The sequence below is a fragment of the Propithecus coquereli genome, unplaced genomic scaffold (genome assembly GCF_000956105.1).
Source record: "Propithecus coquereli isolate 6110/MARCELLA unplaced genomic scaffold, Pcoq_1.0 Scaffold377, whole genome shotgun sequence".
In the NCBI taxonomy this organism is placed as follows: Eukaryota; Metazoa; Chordata; class Mammalia; order Primates; family Indriidae; genus Propithecus; species Propithecus coquereli.
This window is the reverse complement of record NW_012149474.1, coordinates 1098054-1117126: the sequence shown is the minus strand read 5'-3', so window position 1 is coordinate 1117126 and position 19073 is coordinate 1098054. Positions and strand designations below refer to the sequence as shown.

Genomic DNA, 19073 nt, shown 5'->3' with positions numbered 1-19073 from the left:
TCTAGCCCGGGCAACACAGTGAGACTCTGTCTCAAAAAAAAAAAAAAAAAGTGAGAAGGTATAGGCTCCTGGGTTGAACATGAAGCAAAGCTTCTTTTCTCGTATCTCATGTGTGGAATCTAAAAAAGTCTCCCTCATAGAAGAGCAGAATGGGGGTCACCAGGGGCTGGGGGTGGGGGGCGGAGGCTGGGAGATGGCAGTCAAAGGACGCGAAGTTCCAGTTCGGAGGAGGAGCGCAGCACACGGCGTCTGCCATACGGCGCGGTCACTGTCATTAGTAACAGCGCACTGCACACTTGAACGTCGCTGAGAGTAGATTGTAAGTGTTCTCACCACAAAAAAGTAAGCATGGGAGGTAACACACACGTTAATTAGCTCAATTTAGCCATTCCACCGAAGCATCATATTGTACACCATGAACGTATATGATTTTTGTCTATAAAAAAATAATTTTAAATGCATTTATTAAAAAATTAAGAGAGACTTCCCATAAAAATTAATAGAACATAAAATAAACATGGTAAAATGAGCTATAAATTCAATAGAAATTATTCTGACACTGAGATGCAAATTGCAGGAAAACTTTTAAATTACGCCGGTAGTAGAATTTATTAAGAAGATGAGATGCATTTCTAATAGAAGTACCGAAGGTTCATAAACTATTTGATAATCTGATTAATGCATAATAGTGGATCATATAAACATTTGGGGAAATATAAAACGTTCTGCTGATTATACATGAAATACTGACACAGCCAAAGATGGCATCAAACACGTAACAAGCTTCCCTGACATGAATATCAATCACAAGTTGGTTGATAAATGCAATTGAAGGAGAATATAAATCTAGACACTGCGCGAGAAATGTGGGTGCTCTGCAGTTTTGCAGTGCACGTGTGAAAATATTTGATGAGATTTTCCCAGATTTGACAAAGAAACCTGAAAACTTACACAGCTAAGGGAAATTTTTAAAACCACCAAAAAAAAAAAAAAACCATACACACACCAAATTCCAAGCATCCAAGATAGAGGAAAAACTAACACATCTGTGTATTCTCTCTACGGAAAATAAAACCATCGTATGAAGAGGTGGTCAAAGCGAACAAAACACAGTGGAAAAAGCTACTGTGGGAGCAGCGTTCAGACAACGAATTTGATAAAATGATGTTACGTTTCCAGATTTGGTCTTGCTCATGGTATTTTTCTACTTCCGTAAGTCCCTAATTTATTGTGATTTCTTTTCCCATGCTCGTTACCACCTGCAACACACGCAGGCCCCTTCTGAAGCTGCGCCTCCAGCACCGGCGGCCGGACCTCGGTTAGGAGGTTCAGGCTGGAACCACCCGCGTCTACCCGGGCGAGAGCCGGGCGGCGGCACAGTGCCCCCTGGCGGCGGCCCTGGCACAGCCGAGCGCTCTGGGGACAGGTGACCCACAGCCCAGGGGACAGCAGCGGGACTTGCATCTTCCTCCTGGGACCACTGGACGCAGAATCCTTGCATCTTCCGGAGCAGACACTGTCCCTGAGAAATCAAATAAGTAAAATCGTAACATCCCGGGCTGTGTTCTCAAGGACGCTGCAGGCCCACTTTACAACCAAGCTGTACGAAGCATCGAGAAACACCACACCTGCCATCCATACGCCCATCCAAGGACCAGAATAACAGGGCAGTCCTCCAACTCCTGCATGAGGCTCTCGGTGACGGCGCCGAGCTGCTGCTCCCGTCCGCCTGCCGTGTCCCCGTTTGCCGCCAGGGCGAGGTCTGGGGCATGGGCCAGGGGCCCCCACTGGTTCTCAGGAATGACCATGATGCTGAGGCCCCTGGCCGCTTTGTCCCCCGGCCACCTCTTGCCCCAGAGCCCTCCCCGTGCACTCTCCTTGTGTGAGCACCACCAGGCCCCCACAGCGGCCCTCCCGCTTTGCTGGAGGAAGTACACGCCGCGCAGTAGGGATGCCCGTGGGCGCCTGGCGCTGCTCTGAGCCGACTCTGGTGACGGGCGTGTTGCCCCGACCGCAGGCCAGACCTTGCGTCTCCAGGGACTGGCTGACAATGGCGGCACCTGGCCGCTCCCAAGGCCCCACCGAAGCCCGTTCTTACTTCTCTGAAACTCAGCTCTGCCTGCCAGGGGCTTCCTGCCTGTGGGGTCCCATCTTTTCCTCTTAAAATGAAAGTCAGCGTTTCGGTGTCTTCTTCCGTCGCTGGTGGAAGCAGGCCCGTTCAGACGGGTGAGGGCGCGGTGGCCCAGCCCTGGGCCCTGGGGCTGGGGTGGTGGCAGGGGGCATGTTCCTGGGGCCACGGCAGGTGCTGCTCGGGTCGGCCCGTGAGTGTGGTTCCGACTGAGGGGAGGCCTTGGCGGGACGGAACAGGCCGCCAGAGAGCCCGGGCGGGGACCCAGCAGGGAGAGGTGGGACCCAGAGCGCGTCCTGCGTCTGCCCATTTAGCAGAGCGGGGAGGGAGGCTCTGGCCGCGTGGCTTCCCCGGCACCTGAGGCAGGGATGAAGATTCAGACCCTCACCCCAGAGGAGGCTCGGTTCTCCCGGGCCTGTCTCCATGGCCAAGGGCCCTGGGGCCCCCTGGAATCTTCCTTTCTGCCACGTCACACTCGTTCTAAAGCCCATAAAATACCTGTTTCTCTCTCACAAATTATAGCGAAATACGCTCAAGCCACATCCCACAACCCAGAAATGGCTTGAACCTACTGGCTGGATTTACAGGAGATTGCATCAGGGAACAGCATGCCGACCGGCAGGAAGGGGGACGTCCCCTGTACCCACCGTGGCTTCATGACAGGCAAGAACACGGTCAGGCTGGCGCAGGGATCTGTGTGCAACAGGAGGAGGAACAGAGGTGGGGGACAGCTCAGTGCTCAGGGCCCCAGGCCTGCTCACTGGTTTGTCCTCCCCAGGGTGGGTGTTTCCTGACGCAGAGTGGCCCAGTGGACGCCAGCGTGGCCCTGGCAGCATTTGCTGACCCTGTTCCTGGACACGGCCGACAGGTGCCCCTTAGAGGGGAGAGAGACAGGGACAGAGCCAGCCCAGGAGAGTGGCCCTGGGAGGAGCCAACCCTGGCGATGCCTCCTTCTGGGACTTCCGGCCTCCAGGACTGTCAGAGAATAAACGTCTGTGGTTCGAGCCCCAAGTCCGTGATAGCGGCTCCAGCAGCCCCAGCAAACGAGCGCGCCCGCGGCCTCCCCAGGGCGAATGGCCCTCCCCGCTGCCCTAGGCATTTGCTGAAGGCCCTCGCCCTCGCGGCCCTGGGACGCCAGCATGGAAACCCCTCGGCTCCTTCCTTCCCACAGGGACGTGGCCGAGTGAACGTGGCCCTCGCGGCTCGTGCCTTTCACTTCTGTCCTGCAGGTGCCGCTGGCCAGGCCCTGAGGGTGTGCTCGCCCCCTCAACCCCATCGGCACCCCGCTATCTCACCACTGCCCGCGTCAGACGGTCTAAGGGTCATGGGATCTGGAACCTTCTGTGACCTTCTCTAATGCTGGCCTTGGACAGCAGATGCCAGACATGAGAGGCAGAAAGGCCCAGTTCCTACTTGGGCCCAGCCACTTAGCAGCTGGACAACACGTGGAAAGTCTCGGAGAGTCTCCCTGTCTCCACCACGGGTCAACGGTGTGACCCTGGGTGACCTCTTAGCTTTAGTGTCCTTCCTTATAAACCACAGCTCCCCCTTCCCCTTGGAGGGCGACTGTGAACTTGACAAGGCATTGGCTCAGCCGACGGCAGGGCTCAAGGACGCCAGTGTCCCTGCACCCCGTCACCCTCATGAGAAAGGCCAGCATACGTCAGACGTGCCGTGTCCACCGTCATGGGGTGACCCGTGTCCTCCCCAAGAAGGTGTGTTCACGTCCTAACCCAGTCCCTCACAATTGCCCTCTTTGCAAAGAGGGTCATCGCAGATGTCACCAGCTCCAACGGGGTCACCCTGGAGTAGAGCGGGCCCTCTTCCAACGTGACAGGTGTCCTTATGAGGTCGGCCACGAAGCACAGACACCCGGGGAGAAGGCAGAGGTGGCAGCTTGCACCCACAGGCCAAAGGTCGCTGCAAAGCGCCAGGAGCCAGGCAGAGGCAAGGAGTCCCCAACAAGTTTCGGAGGGAGGTGGCCGCCGCCACCTTGATCCCAGATCGCTGCCCACAGGACTGTGAGACCGTGAGTTGCTGTTGGAAGCCACTGAGCTCACGGTCCTCTGTCGCGGGAGCCCTAGGAAACTATCGCACGACCCGACGGAACAGCTCCCAGCTCTGCACGGCATGGAATGCTGGTGCGTGCGCCGTGGGGACACACCGTGAGAACCGTGGGCTCCGCGCGAGCCGCCAGCCACAGAGGACGCGTATGGTCAGATTCCGTTTACGTGAAACGCCCCATTCGGCAAAGGCCCAGAGACAAATGCACGCGAGTGGTGGCCGGGGCGGGGCAGGGGACAGCAGGCGCCAACCGCCAAGGACGAGCTCTCACTTCTGGGGTGACGGGAACGACGTGGATTAGATAGCGCTGACGGACGCAGAATCCCGGAGATATATTTAAAACTAACTTGTAATTGTAGGGGGGAAGGGCATGCCTTTAACCCTCGCTTGGGTGAGGCAAAGACATAAAGTGTAACCATAATGTTTATACCTTCATAATACCCTGAAATAAAAAAAAAAGAAAAAAAAAACTAACTTGTACATTTGTAAAGGGTGAATTTTATCATATGTGAATGTGTTGCATCATTAAAATAAAATAGAATAAAACAAAACAAAAGAAGATGTCTCCGAGGGATCCCCTTTCCTGCCACTGTGGGTGCTCTCCACGCCCCGCCATGGCCCCGCTCGCCCCGGCCTGTCCTCTCCCTTTGCTGTCTCCTCCTCACCGCGCAGTTCTCCACTTAGCACTCATCCTCCAGAACCTTCTCTTTTGCGCCCTGATGGGTTGTTGGCCCTTTGCACGCTGTGGTGTCTGAGTACAGGCACGTCCGCTCATGTCGCCGGTGTCTGTCTGTGTCCGCGTGACGGGCGGAGAACGCAAGCCCTCCGGAGGCAGGAGCCGTCCAGCACGGGCACCACGGCGCCGGGTGCGCCATCCACACGTGACTTCTGGGCCCCGCCCACACCCTGCCCTGTGCCGAGCTGGACTCAAACCCTGACCCCTGCAGCCTCCCTGCCCTGGACACGAAATCTGCCTGGGATTCGACTCCGCGAGGGCAGAGCTCGGCCTGGAAGAGCCACCCGCCTCCCCGACTCCCGGCCGCCTCTGCGTTGCAGGGATGCTGAGCCGGAGGCCGCGGACGTGGGGCAGGACAGGATCCCTTCTGCAAATTCGCCGATCGGCTCGGGATTCTGCAGCAAGTCCTGTCCCCCATCATCTCGTCTCAGGGATGGGTCTGTTTGTCAAAAGGGCTCTCGGGGGAGGACATGTCTCCCGGCTCAGGCCAAGCTCCTTCCCAGGGTCAGACCCCTCCCCAGCTCCCCTGCAGGGCCAGCCCAGGGCGGCGTCACCCCGAGCTGAGGGACCGTGGGGGGAACTGGACAGAGTGGGGGGCACGGAGAGCAGCTGGGCTCTCTGCTGGGTGGTCTCCACGTCTGCACGAGAGGGGGTGCCTGGGGGTCTGCTGTGTCCCAGGAGCCTGCCCTGGCCCGGCTGGGGGCGGTTTTCCGGCGGTTTTTTGGGGGTTGGGGGGGCCCGGCGGGCAGCCCCCCAGGAATTGGGGCAGTGAGGGCCGTGGCTCGTGGGGAGAAGACGGGTGGGGCTCACCTGGGCATGTTGGGGAGGCCGTGGAGGCAGGAGACCTTGGGCTGAAGGGTCCTGACCCCTGGGGCTGTGCTGGGCGGGGGTCTGGGGCAGGTGGGGAGGGGCCCAGCCTGGAGTCTGTCCTCACAAAGGTCACAGGATGGAGAGGGGCGGCTGGGGATGGGGGGCTGTGGGTGACCAGTGGGACGGGAGACTCGGGGTGCACCTGGAGGGAGCTGGCCTGGGGTGCGGCCGCTGGCACCAGGGATGACAGCCAGATGGAGCGGGGCCGGGGCAGGGAGTCACCTGGGACCCCCCCGGGATCCGGGCCTCACTCACCCTCTGCCTGGCGCAGACCCCAGCTCTGCCCCTCTCGCCTTCCAGGGAGACGGAGCTGCCCACCCCCGGCTGCACCCCGCCACCAGCGCCCCGGAGAAGAAGGGAGGAGCCACCGGGTCTGTGCATGGAAACCTGGCGGGTGCTCAGCAAGGTGGGGCCGTGGGCATAGGAGGTGTCAGTGGGAGCAACACCGCGTCACCGGGAGGCCTGTTTTCCTGCTGGGCTTGACCCCCGGCCTCTGTCCCTGCCGTTGCGTCACCAAACCCAGAACCAAGAACCACACGAGCAGTTCAGAGTGTCCATCTCGACCAAGGCCTTGACCCGAGGACGGTGTGTCCCGGGGTCTGGAGGCCAGGCCGTCGGCGTTCCACCAGCCAGAGGGCTCGGCCCCACTGTGCCCTGTTCCAGGTCCTTCCAGGTCGGCGCCATCAGGACCCCTGAGCACACGACCCAGCACCTGAGGGCCGCCCGGGACGCCTGGCAGCTCGGCCGACTCCAGCACTGCCCATTTCGCAGCTGAGACGTCGGTGTCCATGCGCACAGATGAACGGCCGGACGTGCTTCACACGGGAACGACTACCAGGGTGAGGGGCCCCAGGACCACTCTCTGCAGAGTTAGGGTGACAGGCGGCACACTGTGCTCACCCCAGGGACGACAGGCCTGGTCCCCAGCTTTCCTGCCCACCCCTGTGAGGGCCACCCTGCTGGAAGAGAATCTGAGACCGGGGCCTGGGCCACCCCAGGTCAGGGCTGGGGACGCTTCCTGGTGACCCCGAAGGGAGGAGTAAGTCCAGACCAGAGGTGACAACCCTGAGCGCTCATCTACCCATTCATCCTGGGAAAGGAGGCAGGTCCTAGGTAGACCTACAGTCTCCCAAAATCCATGGAGCCAAAGGCTGGAACCTTCCAGAATGCTCTGGCTCCCATCCTCCCCAGGGTCGCCCCAGGCCCGTCTCACCAGGGCATTCTTCTATCCATAGATGTCACCAGGAGTCTGAAAGGTCCCCTCTTCGGGTTCGGGAGAGGCGTGGTCTCTCCTCCTGGAGGACAAGATGAAGGCTGGAACCCCGGCAAGTGCGAGGCCCGGCCCTTCTGCACTTGGCCGGGGGCAGGACACACAGGCCAGGCCCTGCCGGGAGCCCCCGTCTCTGGCTCGAGGGGACGTCGAGCCCGGGGTTGCTCAGTCACACGTACTGGGCTGCCGGAGACCCCCAGGCTGTCCTGCCCGGCAGCAGCGATGTCTTTCTTCTAGGCCCCGGCCCCGAAATCCCTCCCCAGCGCTTCTGCTACTTACATTTGGAAACTGAGAAAATGGTAATTTCCAGGCAAAACTGGCCCACAGGAAGACAAAGAAAGGACAACCCAAAGACCACCCTCATGGGAGGGCCAGGCCCTCCTGGTTAGAGCCGAGGTCCACGTGGTCTTCTCCAGACAGCTCCTCACCCGGGGCTCACAGACCAGGGCACGTGGGTGCTCCCAAGTCATCTCACAAGGCGCTTAGGCTCAACACCAAGCCTAGGAAAGACGGGGCCAGAGAGGAACAGCTAGAAACCCCTTTCACACGCGACCATGCACGTAAGATTCTAAATGTAATCCGCACAGGTCTAGAGCAGCGAGTAGCAGAGAAATGACACAGCGCAGCCAAGAAGGACGTGTCCCAGGAAGCTGAGGAGGCTCCCAGCGGACAGGCACTCAGCATCCCAGCAACACGGTAAGTTAGAACAGCTGGCACGACTCACTCCTTTCCAGAAAGCTGGCAATACGAGCCGGCAGCCAGGTACAAATTGTTAAAAAAATTGTTAAGAAATATCTGAATAGAAATAAAGTCAGTATCATTTTTAAAATAAAGCAATGCCAACTATCTTAGGTGGCTGAAGCCATCGCCATTAAAATCAGGAAGGAGACTCCACAGGTGTCTGCCATCATCGCTGTTGCAGAGACGCTCTGGTCCCAACCCGCACAACCCGGTAACAAAATGAAAGTCGCCGCCACACAGATGGAAGGGAAGAAACGGCACGATGTTCACTTCTCCTGGAGTGCGCTCGGAGCATCGCCACATCCTCCAAACACTCGGGAGATTCTCGAAACACCCGTGCGTCAGGCTGAGCAGGGGATCGGGAGAGGGGGCTGCAGAGAAGAACCAGGTCCCGCCTTTTCCCCTATAAGCAAAACAGCTGAGGACAACATGAAACACGAGTACGAGTGAGGCCGATCGGGACGGCTGAGGGTGCTTACTTCCCTCCATAACTGGGCTGCGAGCAGGGGTGTCACGGCGGTGGGTCCCAGCTCCTCCTGGGTGTATCTAGCGTCGGGGAGGGGCAGTGGGCGCCACAGACGGGCCTGGAAGCCACAGTCCCCAGGCCCAGCTCTCCTGGACCCGGTGGCCTCCTTCCCTCTGCGGGACTCAGCTCGGGGCCCTGGGCAGGAGCCAGCTGGGCACAGAGGCGGCGGCAGCTCCCGCTGTGGCCCTGGCCGGTGGCCTCAGGGAGCAGAGGACCAGGCAGGAGGACCCCGAGAGGGGTCCTGGGAGGAATATTCTGGGGCAGGAAGCTAGGGATGGGGGATGCCCGCCCTCACGTGAGGGGACAGGCCCCGCCCCGGGGGAGAGGGGAGGCTGGGCAGGGGTGTGGCCCCCCAGGGGACTCACCCTCCAGGAGAGGAGGACAGGAGGCCTGACCGGGGCTGGCCTGGTCTCTGTCTAGTTAACAGGTGGCCCAGACGACAGGGAGGGTCTGGGGCCTGGAGGAGCTCTGGGGTCTGACCAGCAGCAGTGGGTGGTCCTCGGCTGTCCCCTTGCCGGGACTGCTGGGCACAGATGGTGATGTGGGCACCGAGGGAGGGCTGGGCTCCAGTGACCCTCCTGACACAAGCAAGACCAAGAGCTTTCTGCAGACAGAAGCTTCCTTTCCTTCCAGAAGTGCTGCCTGCCAGCGACTGCTGCTTGGTACATTCCGAGGCTGTCCTCCTCTTGGCCCTGCCCTGCAGAGAATGAAGGAGCAGGGCAAGGGGTCATCGCCGCACACACCAGGTGGATCTGGACGAGAGCCCCGACCCTTGGGACCAGGTCATGGTCAGGCGGTGGTATGACGTCAAGTGAGGCCACTGGGGGATGGAGGGTGTCGGGGAGATGGGGGATGCAGAGGGAGGGGCATTCCTGGGCGGAGGCATGGGTCCCAGGGGAGGGGGTGACAGAGCCCCCAAGGGCTCTCCTGGCCCAGGGAGCAGCCAGCACCACGTTCTGAGCACCTACTGGGCTCCCAGCCCTGGGCCGGCTGGGCCACGTGGGACCAGATCCCAGGTGGCTCCCAAGGACACAGGCAGCAGCAGCACCCACAGGCTGCGAGGTGACCGTGCTCCCCGGGACACGCCAGGCCCTATGGGGGGGCCCATGGGCCGAGGCGGGAGGGGCTCCTGAGTGATGCCAGGGGTGGGAGGGGCACGTGGGGCCACAGGAACTCTCACCGTGGCTGGGGACACAACGTGGCACAGCCGCCTTGCAAGACAGTCGGGCACTTGCTTACAAAGCTCAACAGACACCTCCCACACGACCCAAACCTGCTCAGAGACATTCGCCCACCGGGTTTCAAAGCTGACATCCACATACAACCTGCGCGCCACATTCGCCGCCCCAGTCATAACCACCAACCACCACCAGCCACCGAGACGATCTTCCACGCAGGAGTGGACACAGACAGGGTGGTCCACCCAGGAAGCAGAAGACAACTCAGTGACACGGGGACACGCCCTGACCAGGGGGGACAGAGAGGGGCCTCGGCCGCGTGAAAGAAGCCAGACCCAAAGGGCCACAACCTGCAGGCTCCGGTGACCGGCCCTTCTGCAGAAGGCCGAGCCCCAGGGCTGAGGACAGAGCAGCGGTCGCCAGGCTGGCGGAGGGAGGCTGGCCTCGCAGGGGACAGGCTGGGGCTCTGAGGACCAAGGAGCTGCGCCCCAGGGGCTGCTGGGGCGGTTCAGCCCCGAGGGACTGCACACGCCGGACACGGAACCTCCACGTGTGCACAGCACAAGCAGGAAGTCAACCAGGACGAGAACCAAACTCATGACCGGCCGAGATATTTGCATTTCACCGCGTGGGGATTTGACCAAACACTGAGGCGTTCAAGTTCAGCGCTTGCTTGGCGGAGCGTCTTAACCCGGCCTGGGTCTCCTCGTCAGGGTTTGTGCGGCAGAATTGCGCTGACAGCATCGGCAGGGAGCAAACAAAACCCTCTTTTCTGTTCCCCAGGCCGCAGGATCTGCTCCTCGTGCCCTGGCGCACGCTGCGCATGGCAGTGAGTGTCCCCGGCAACGACGTGCCCGGGCCACGTCCCCACGCCCACAGGCGTGAGTGTCTCCGAGTGTCGCTGCCTCTTTCAGAACAACGACGCACCGGGCGGTGCCGGGTGGGACTCGGCTCCTGGCACCCGGACCTGCCCACCACGTGCAGGGGGCAACGTCGCCTTCCTCCTGGGCTGCCCCAAGCCCCAGCTGCTCCTCTCAGCGCAGTTCGCTAGTTAGTGAAGGGCCTGGCCAAGCGGCTGCTGTCACAGCCTGAGCGTGGATCCCGGAGAAGACACGTGACTGATGAGAAACACGGCAGGGCCAGCGGCTCCGCTCCCCGCACCCCGAGAGCGCAGGCACAGGGAGGGAGTCGCGCGATGTCTGCTCCGCTCGGCCCCACGTTGCAGGCCGCGCCCCCAGGGAGGGCAGCTGCACTGCCCCGACCCGTGGGCTGCCGTGTTGGGGTGGGCACCCGGCACCGTCATCCTGTGCGTGGCCGTCCGTGCGCCGGCCCTCGGGGGGATGGACGGGCTCGCGGTGCTGCCTGACTCCGCACGGCACCTCGGGAGGGGCCTCGAGGGTCTGCACATGTGCCGTCTCCGGCCACTTGAGCTTGGACGCCGCGGGGGTCTCTCCAGGAACTCTTTGTTCACTGAGATACGCGAGATCCGCTCGGTTCCAACCCGTCGTGTTGGGAGGGGCGCAGAGGCTGCACCCCACATCCCCCGGGGTCTGTGGTAGGTAGGCCACCCTAGTGACCTCTGCCCTCCCAGCTGTCTTCAGCCCTCCCAGGTGACCTCTGCCCTCCCAGGTGATCTCAGCCTTCTCAGACGTCATCAGCCCTCCCAAGTGACTTCCCCCCTATCAAGTGACCTCTACCCTCCCAGGTGACCTCTGTCCTCTCAGATGGCCTCCTTTCACAGTGACCTTGGCTCTTTCAGGAGGCGGGCTACTGCCAGGGCGTACACCACGTCACAGCTGTCCAGCAGAGGACGCATCTGGGTCCTGGCACAGCGGACCTGCCACGAGAACCACGTAATGCGAGAGAGGTGGCAGCTGCTCACAGACTCCGCACTGCCCGGCCAGGTGAACCTGACTCACGGACAACGCACCTTCAGCTCCAAACAGGTTTTGACCTGAACGGTCCCCTATTGAGGGGCCTCAGGGCTGGCCAGGGACCCCCACACCTCGAGCCAGACAGCCCTTGTCCCCATCAGCAAAGGGCACTGCAGCCTCTCAGTGGCCACCTCTGTGTCCTGGAGCCACGGCCCTCTGGCCCGGCCCCGTCCAGCGACTCTTCCCTCCCCGCTGCTCCTTCTGCCTCACGTCTGCGGCCGCCCTCCCAGCCCATGGCCAGACAGAGCCCACATGGCGGTGTCTCCTCATCCTGTGTCCCCAGCCTGGGCCCCAAATGGAGATGGCCACGCACCCTCATCACCCAACCTGGTCACCCCGACGGCCCGGACTGGCCCCTGCACAGCCGCCCCCTCCACATCGCCCTCCCGCACGGGCCTGCCCTTCGGGAACCTCAGCCCAGGGCGTCCGTGGGCAGCGAGCCCAGCCAGGCTCCAGAGCACGTTCCCTCCCCCGCCCCTCCCGTGGCCAAGGCCCCGTGGTGGGGATCACTGGATGGGGGTGGGCAGCCTCAGGATTGGGGGCGCCTGCCCCTCCCAGCTCTTCCAGCTCCACATCGGGGCAAGACTGACTTCCTGGGGTGGGGGCTCCCCAGAGCTCTGGCTGCCCAGCCCCCCTAAGTGCCAGAGGATCCCGGAGCTTCAGGAGCTGACACTCAGATCCTCGCAGACCCGACGCAACACACGGAGAGTGGACGGGCCCGCGGCTGCTGGGGAGAGGCGAGAGTCCCATGGGGTCAGGGGCAGAGGGGAGGCCCAAGCCCCAGCCGGGGCCTGACCTGGGATGTGGGGCTCTCCATGGGTTTGCAGCTGGGTGTCCCCTTCCTCCCCGGAGCGGATCAGAGGCTCTGGGCCCAGGGCTGAGCTCTGGCTGAGGAGGGCTCGGGAGGCATGTCCTCCGGTGTCCCTGAGCCCTGGAGCAGGGAGGGGGCCCTGAGCACCTCTGCTCCTTCCATCCGCACAAGGAGGGCTCCTCCGGGGGCTGCACACCGTGGCCTGGCTCCCACACTGTCCCACGGAGGCGGTGGGGACGCACAGGGAGCCCCCAGCCCAGGGCCCCTCCTGCCCCACAGTGCCCAGCTTCGCAGCCCAGGGGAGGGCCCAGCTCGCTCTGGGCCCAGCTCGCCACGCCCAGAGGAGGTCTGGGCAGGTCCCTGCAAGGCAGAAGAGCCACGCCCTGCCCGAGAGGGCATGGCCCACGGTGGAGGTCAGGGCTCAGGCCAGCATGGTGGGCAGACCCTGACAGGACCCACCTTGGGAAGCCCAGGGAACCTCCTGCCCTCGGGGAGCCCCTTCTTCCGGGAGCCTCCCCCGCCCCGACCCCACCCCCGAGGGACTGCAGGCCTTGTCTGACTCAACCTCAGGGTCTCATCCCACGCAGAGAGGACCCCGGCCCTGCAGACCGAGGCCCCAGTGGGCCCTGCTCAGCCGCTGCCCCCAGCCTGGAAGGACCCTGTCCTCCAATGCCTGCTGTCCCCACAGACCCCCTTCCCACTCACCCTGAGGACATGGGACCTGTATGTCCTGGAGAATAGCACATGCTGGTCAACATCGCGTTTGCAGCCCTCAAATTACACAAAGGTGGTCCCCTGTGCCCGAGGGGAGCACACATGACAGACCTGGCTGGCCCCAGGGCAGCGCTCACCCTGCCCACCTGAGCCTCTGCCCCCGCCCCCGGTCAGGAGGGAGAGAGGGAGGGTGAGCCCGGCCAGGCCTGGTGGGCTGGGCAGCAGGAGTCCTCCCAGCACTAGGCACACCCGGCACGACACACCTGGAAGGTGGGAGAGCAGTCCACACGTCCTCACTGGGACCTCCCTCCAGCCGGGCCTCCTGTGCAGGGGTGGAGTCCAGCGGGGAGCAAGTGCAGGTCCCCAGCCCTCCCAGGGAACCGCTCTTGGCTGATGCCCCCCACCCCATCCCTAGAACATCCCCTCGACCTCTCCGTATTTGCAATGCAGGGGTTCCTGGGGGACTCCTTGTCCCAGGCCTGGGCCATCCCAGACAATGAGGTGCTCAGACTCCTTGGGGCGTCCTCGGCAGAGCTCAGGAGGAAGCACTGGCACCTGCCCCCTCCAGGTGGGCTCCAGCACTAGGTCCCCTCCTGAGTCACCATTCAGGCCAGTGAATAGTGGGGAGGGCCCAGCCACCACAGCCCTGCCCCCTGGCCCCCCTCCCGCTCCCCCTCCCCTTCTTCCTCCTCCTCCTCTTCCTCTTCCTCTACTCTCAGAAGCCCCCAGGGCAGATGCTGACCCTGGGTTCACTGGCCACTGGCCATGCCTCATGCCTCGGGGGACAGGGAAGCCATGTAGACAGGACACCTCCCAGACCCTCCCACTCCCACCCTCGAGGGTGCCCTGAAGGGCACCAGACAGGTGGCACCATGGGGGCCAATGCCCAGACCTGGAGCAGTACCAGCCCCGGAGAGCAGCAGAAGCCCCTCATCCGAGCCCTCCAAGGCGTCAGTCAGCACAGCAGCCCTGAGCCAGGGCGTGGGGAGAGCCGGTGCCCCAGACGCAGGCAGGATTCAGGGAGAGGGCACGGGCGGGACCCTGCCCGGAGCCAGCACCCAAGAGAGCAGCTGAGTGCGGGAACAGCTCAGTCCTGGCATGGAGTGGGCAGCCCCAGGGGCAGAGGGCGACTCAGCCACGGTGCAGACGAGCCCCAAGATAGACGGCAAGGGGGCTGGAGGAGCGTGAGGGCGCGAGGCAGGGGCCAGCCCAGGGTAGCCGGGGGTGCCCAACAGCTCCCCTGTCGCAGGTGGGACGCACCCCTCGCTATGGGGTCAGCTGCCTGCGGGGAGGGGGGGCCTTAGTGTCAGACCGGGAGCCACGCAGGGACCGTGAGGACTCCAGGGACCCAGGTGCAAGGGCCAGATGGGCTGGGGGAGAAGCTGACCAAACTGCTTTCCTTTCAGCCCGACAGAGGAGTGTCCCGGGCAGGTCCTGGGTCTGGAGCCAGCGTGCGCCAGCATCCAGACCCCTCCCCACAGAGGACAGGCCAGTCCCTCCCCGGCCCAGCAGCCCGTGGGGCAGCCCCCTGACTCGGGAGCCCAGTCCTCCCCGATGCCTCGCCTGGCTGTGCTGTCCCCTAGGCTGAGGCCCAGCAGCATGAGGGGCGTCCACAGAGCCCAGGGCAGCCGGCCTCTTGCTGGGGGCCTCGGGCTCAGGCTGTGGCCAGCTGGTCCCTGGCACCAGGTAGACCAGAGGTGGTTTGTAGAGTCCTTTGCTGGGCATCAATGCCTAAGCCCCTGCCACAGCTAGATGTCAGGGGCCCCTGGTTTCCTCATCGTGACTCCTCATCATGACCTGGAGCAAGGCTGCTGGACACCTGACCCCTCTGTATCTGACCACTCCCAGGATCACAAGACAGGGCAGGCCTTCCCACCCAACTGGGGCCCCATCACCAGGCCCTGCCCAGCCCACAGAACACCCAGAGGCAGGCCCAGGGTCATCCCCTGGCATGGTGGGGCCTACATCTGCCCACACTCAGGGACAGTGACCAGCCTGTCCAAAAGGAGCCAGGACAGCCCCCGGTGAGCTGCCTCGCAGCTGACAGCCCCTCAGCCTGGGCACGTCTCTCTGAATGGGGAAGGTTGTCACCTGCAGCAGCGTGCCAGAGAGGTGGGTAAGCGTGGAGTCCCCCCGGCCCTGGACAGCTGGCCGACCCTTGGGACAGAGCCCCCCTCCCAGGGAACAAGTCCCAGAGCCAGAGGCTCCCAGCCCAGCCTCAAGCCAAGCCTGGGAAGAGGAGAGACACCAGGGGCCACAAGGGCCCCCCAGCAGCCAGGATGATCAAACGGAGGCCCAAGCCCCCCAGGGACCAGGAAACCGCCGGTGCTCAGCTCAAGGCAGGGCAGGTGCTATGCGAGCGGCGCGAGCCCTGCTGCTGCCGACTCAGCCGCCGGGTCCCCATGTGCTGCCAGTGCGTGGGTCACCCGGGGCCGCCCTGCCTGCCAGGCGCCAACAGCAAGTGGCCCCCACGGCGAGGGTCGGCAGGAGGAGACCAGCCCCCAACCTCGCCCACAGCAGGAGGCCGGGAGGGACAGGCTCCTGCGCCCGAGTGGCCTCCTCCTGGCCATCGACGGGGCCCTGCCCTCCAAGCAGGAAAAGTGCTCCCCACCCTAGGATGGGATAAAATGGCCCGGCCCTGAAATCTTCCCGCCTGCACTCAAGCGTGTCTTAGAAGAAAACGCCCAGGGAAGGTGGCCTCACTCCAAACAAAGAGCCTGCAAGGCAGGGACCAGAGCCACCAGCAGTCCCTTAGACCTCCCTCTGGGGACAAGCACCCCCCCATGCCCTAAAGTCCCCCCACTTGGTCAAAAAAATAAATTTGTTATTGTTTCCTGCCTGTCCCTTTAGCACCCAAAGCTGCCTGCAGGAAACACTGGACACCCGGGAGCAAGGGGTAGAGGGGGCTCAGCCCAGGCCCCTGACCAGCCACTCTCAGAAAAGGCCGCAGCAGGGCCGGAGCAGGACAGGGCCCGGCTTCCCACCCGCCTCCCGCCCTCAGCAGACGCGAGGGTCCACCATCCAATAATTTACTGGATTCAACCTGGGCCCAACAGGCCTGCAGAGGGCTGGGAGGGGACAGAGGGCTGGGATCCGTTGGCATCTGGGCTGTTCACAGCAGTCTCTGCAAAGCGTCCCTGGGAGGGTCTGCATCACCCCTCTGTCCACCATCCCTGGTTGGCCGGGCTCCAGCAACACTTCCTTCCTTCCTTCCTTTCCTTTTCCTTCCTTCCATCTGCGCTTCCTCTCTGCATCCGGCGCCTCCATGTCCTGAGCCTGTGCCAGGGCAGGGCACAAAGGACACCGTTGACTGCAGGCCAGGGGACCAGCAGGGTCAGGGGATCCTGGGGTCATCAGAGTGGACACGGTGGTTCATCTGGCCAGCAGGGACAGCTGCCCTGGGAGCCGCCTGCCAGGTGCGCGCCTCACCTGCCGTCAGGACAGGACACACTTGCAGCTCATACAGCCGGGGCCACTCTCGTCAGGAGGATTCAGCTTCCGCAGCTTGTGCTGCCGTATCTCGCGCACCAGCGTGTAGAAGGCGTCCTCCACCCCCTGGGAGAGGAGAGGCTGCATCAGTGGCGACCCGGCCTGGGGGCCCAGCAGGGAAGGAGACCTGAGGTCCCCCACCTGGGTGAGAGGAACCCTGCCGCTGGCTCAGACAGAACCCTGGCTGCTGAAGCCCCCAGACTCCACTAGCCCCTTCCCTGGGCCCCCACCTGCAGAACAGGGAGCCAGGCCCTGCTCATCCTGATGCACCCGGGGCCACCCCCACTGGGCAGGCTCACTCTGCAGCAGCCCCTCAGGGGTCAGGGTGGCCCAGGACCTCCTGAACTCCAGCTCTGGCTCGGGACTGACCACCCTGCACCCAGCTCTTGTCTGTTCCCAGTAGCCCCCCTAAGGGCTCAGGACCAACAGGTGCCCATGGGATGCTCTGGGGACAGGAGGGGCCAGGCCCCAGGGTCACCGCTCCGGCCTGGCTCAGGGCAGCTCTCTCCAGGGACCTCCGCCTCCCCTGGAGCTGTGTCAGCCCAGGACTGCAGGGCGTGAGCCCAGACCCCGGCCCTCGCCTCCCTCACTGCCCTGCCGTCTGGGGAGACTTACAGCGCAAGGGGCCGCTGGGTCACATGGGTCCCGGGGGGGTCCCAGAGGGTCCCGGAGCTGGAGCCAGAGCCAGAGCGGCTGCCCTGTGTCAAGGGAGAGGGGGCAATGAGCGCTGCTCCCTGCCTGGGGCGGGGTGGGGCGAGTCCCTGGCTAGCCGGGGTGGCGGGGAGCCGGCTCACCTGCCGGGTCTTGGCCGACGTCTCAATGTAGGGGATGCTGTAGCTGCGGGCCAGGTCCTGAGCCTGCCGAGACTCCACGGTGCGTGCAGCCAGGTCACACTTATTCCCCACCAGCACCATGGGCACGTCGTCCGAATCCTTGACCCGCTTGATCTGCTCCCTGAGAGGGGGAAGGTGTCAGCTGGCTGGCGGGCTGCAGGCATGGGTGCATCCAGGACATGCAGAGAGAGGGCAGGAGACCCCTGTCCAGGCACGGTGGCCTCCCTACCCCACCTGTGCCATGGGCTCCTGGGCCGGCCACACAGGTGGCTCACCTGTACTGATGGATGTCCTCAAAAGACTTGGTGTTGTTGATCGCAAACACGCAGAGAAAGCCCTCTCCAGTGCGCATGTACTGGTCCCGCATGGCGCTGTACTCCTCCTGGCCCGCTGTGTCCAGGATGTCCAGCAGACATGTCTCCCCGTCGATGACCACCTGCTTCCGGTACGAGTCCTGCAGGAGGACATGGCTCAAGGACCCCATCCTCCTTGACGGAGAGTTCACACTGCCAGCCCCTCCCCTGTACCTCTCTGCCCCTTCTCCTGGGGTACGAGGATGACGGGACTCACCACCCCACAGAGGCAGGAGACAGAACCATGCATTGCCATGCGGGCCTGGCTGTGTGGACGCCTGGCCACCTGGGGCCTGCCCTGGTCTGCCCAGAGCCTGGGAGCAGGGGGCTCACCTCTATGGTGGGGTCATACTCATCCACAAAGTGGTTCTGGATCAGCTGGATGGTCAGGGCGCTCTTCCCCACGCCGCCGGCGCCCACCACCACGAGCTTGTACTCCGTCATGGCTCCGCAAGGGCCACAGCCAGCAATGCAGGGACTCCTGCCCCACCTGCCAAGGAGGGCCGCGTTCAGCCACGGCCAGGCCCATGGGGCGGGCCCACCCAGCTCCCTGTGCCCCAGTATCCAGGCAGCAGGGGTGGCGGCCAGGATGGCAGCCCCGCTGCTTACCTGTGGCACCTCCAATCTAGGGGGTGCGAGGGGGCCCTGACTGGCCCCCAGCTGCACTTAATGCCTGTGCAAGAAGTCAGGAGCCAGCCCCCAAAGGCAGGGCTGACAGCTGAGAGCTCCTCCCAACCACGCACCCAAATTAGAAGTTGTTGGGTAGGCAGAAAGCCTAAACTGGAGGCGCCCGAGGGCTGAGGTTGCCAGTCCCCCCACAGAACAGGCCCTGCCGTGGTGGAGAGTGCCATGGCGTGTCCAGGCAGGCCAGCGCCAGCCAACAACCGGCTCTGGGCCCCGCAGGGCATGCTGGTGCACCCACAAGCATTCACTGAGTGCCTACTAAATGCCAGGTGCTGTTCCAGGGGATGGGGCAGAGCAGATCGACGGAGAGCCCCTGCCCTCCCTGGCTCAGCCCGCACCCCAGAGGTCCTTATGGTAACGGGGCCCAGAGCACCCTCCAGCCAGAATGAACCAGGAGAAAACGAAGGGGAAGCGGCTCCCGGGAAGAAGCTGCCCGACAGAAAAGACCCGCAGGAGGCGCAGGAGACAGGCCATTCGGAGAGGCGGAACCCCGACCAGTGACGCCGTCACGGTGCCCGGCGCACGCTGGGCCGCGACCCTCCGCCCCGCCGCGCCCCGCCGCGATGGCCGCCGCGCTTCCCAGGGCGCCGGGCTCTGGCGGGGCCTGGGCCGGGAGCCGCCGCCGAGGACACTCGCGGGACCCGCGGACGGCCGGGGACGCGGCCCGGGTATCGGGCTGGCTGAGAACGCCCGGCCCCCGCCCAACGCCGCAGCGCCCCGCCCGGCGCGGCTCACCTGCGCC

At 63.4% G+C, this 19073-nt stretch overlaps 2 protein-coding genes and 1 pseudogene across 4 annotated transcripts in view; 2 read left to right on the top strand and 1 right to left on the bottom strand.

The window, feature by feature from the left end:
- Positions 1-6573, top strand: part of LOC105816508 (keratin-associated protein 5-3-like) — a 32146-nt gene extending 25573 nt beyond the window's left edge. Inside the window, exons 5-6 of the mRNA XM_012651939.1 lie at positions 6099-6169; positions 6462-6573. Of these exons, the coding sequence (XP_012507393.1) occupies positions 6099-6169; positions 6462-6573 (183 nt within the window). The remainder of the gene's footprint in view (positions 1-6098; positions 6170-6461) is intronic.
- A 2563-nt stretch (positions 6574-9136) lies between these two features.
- Positions 9137-15000, top strand: LOC105816506 (annotated as a pseudogene).
- Positions 15001-15991: 991 nt separating this feature from the next.
- Positions 15992-19073, bottom strand: part of HRAS (Harvey rat sarcoma viral oncogene homolog) — a 9948-nt gene continuing 6866 nt past the window's right edge. Inside the window, exons 1-5 of one of the 3 annotated variants that reach the window (XM_012652029.1) lie at positions 17981-18948; positions 17570-17748; positions 17256-17415; positions 16402-16527; positions 15992-16248 (exon numbers count right to left, since the gene is read on the bottom strand). In XM_012652029.1, coding sequence (XP_012507483.1) covers positions 16408-16527; positions 17256-17415; positions 17570-17748; positions 17981-18091 — 570 coding nt within the window. In that variant the 5' untranslated portion in view covers positions 18092-18948 and the 3' untranslated portion in view covers positions 15992-16248; positions 16402-16407. Of the gene's footprint in view, positions 16249-16397; positions 16528-17076; positions 17160-17255; positions 17416-17569; positions 17749-17980; positions 18952-19073 lie in introns of those variants that run through there. The other 2 variants (XM_012652028.1, XM_012652027.1) reach the window with 2 other exon arrangements.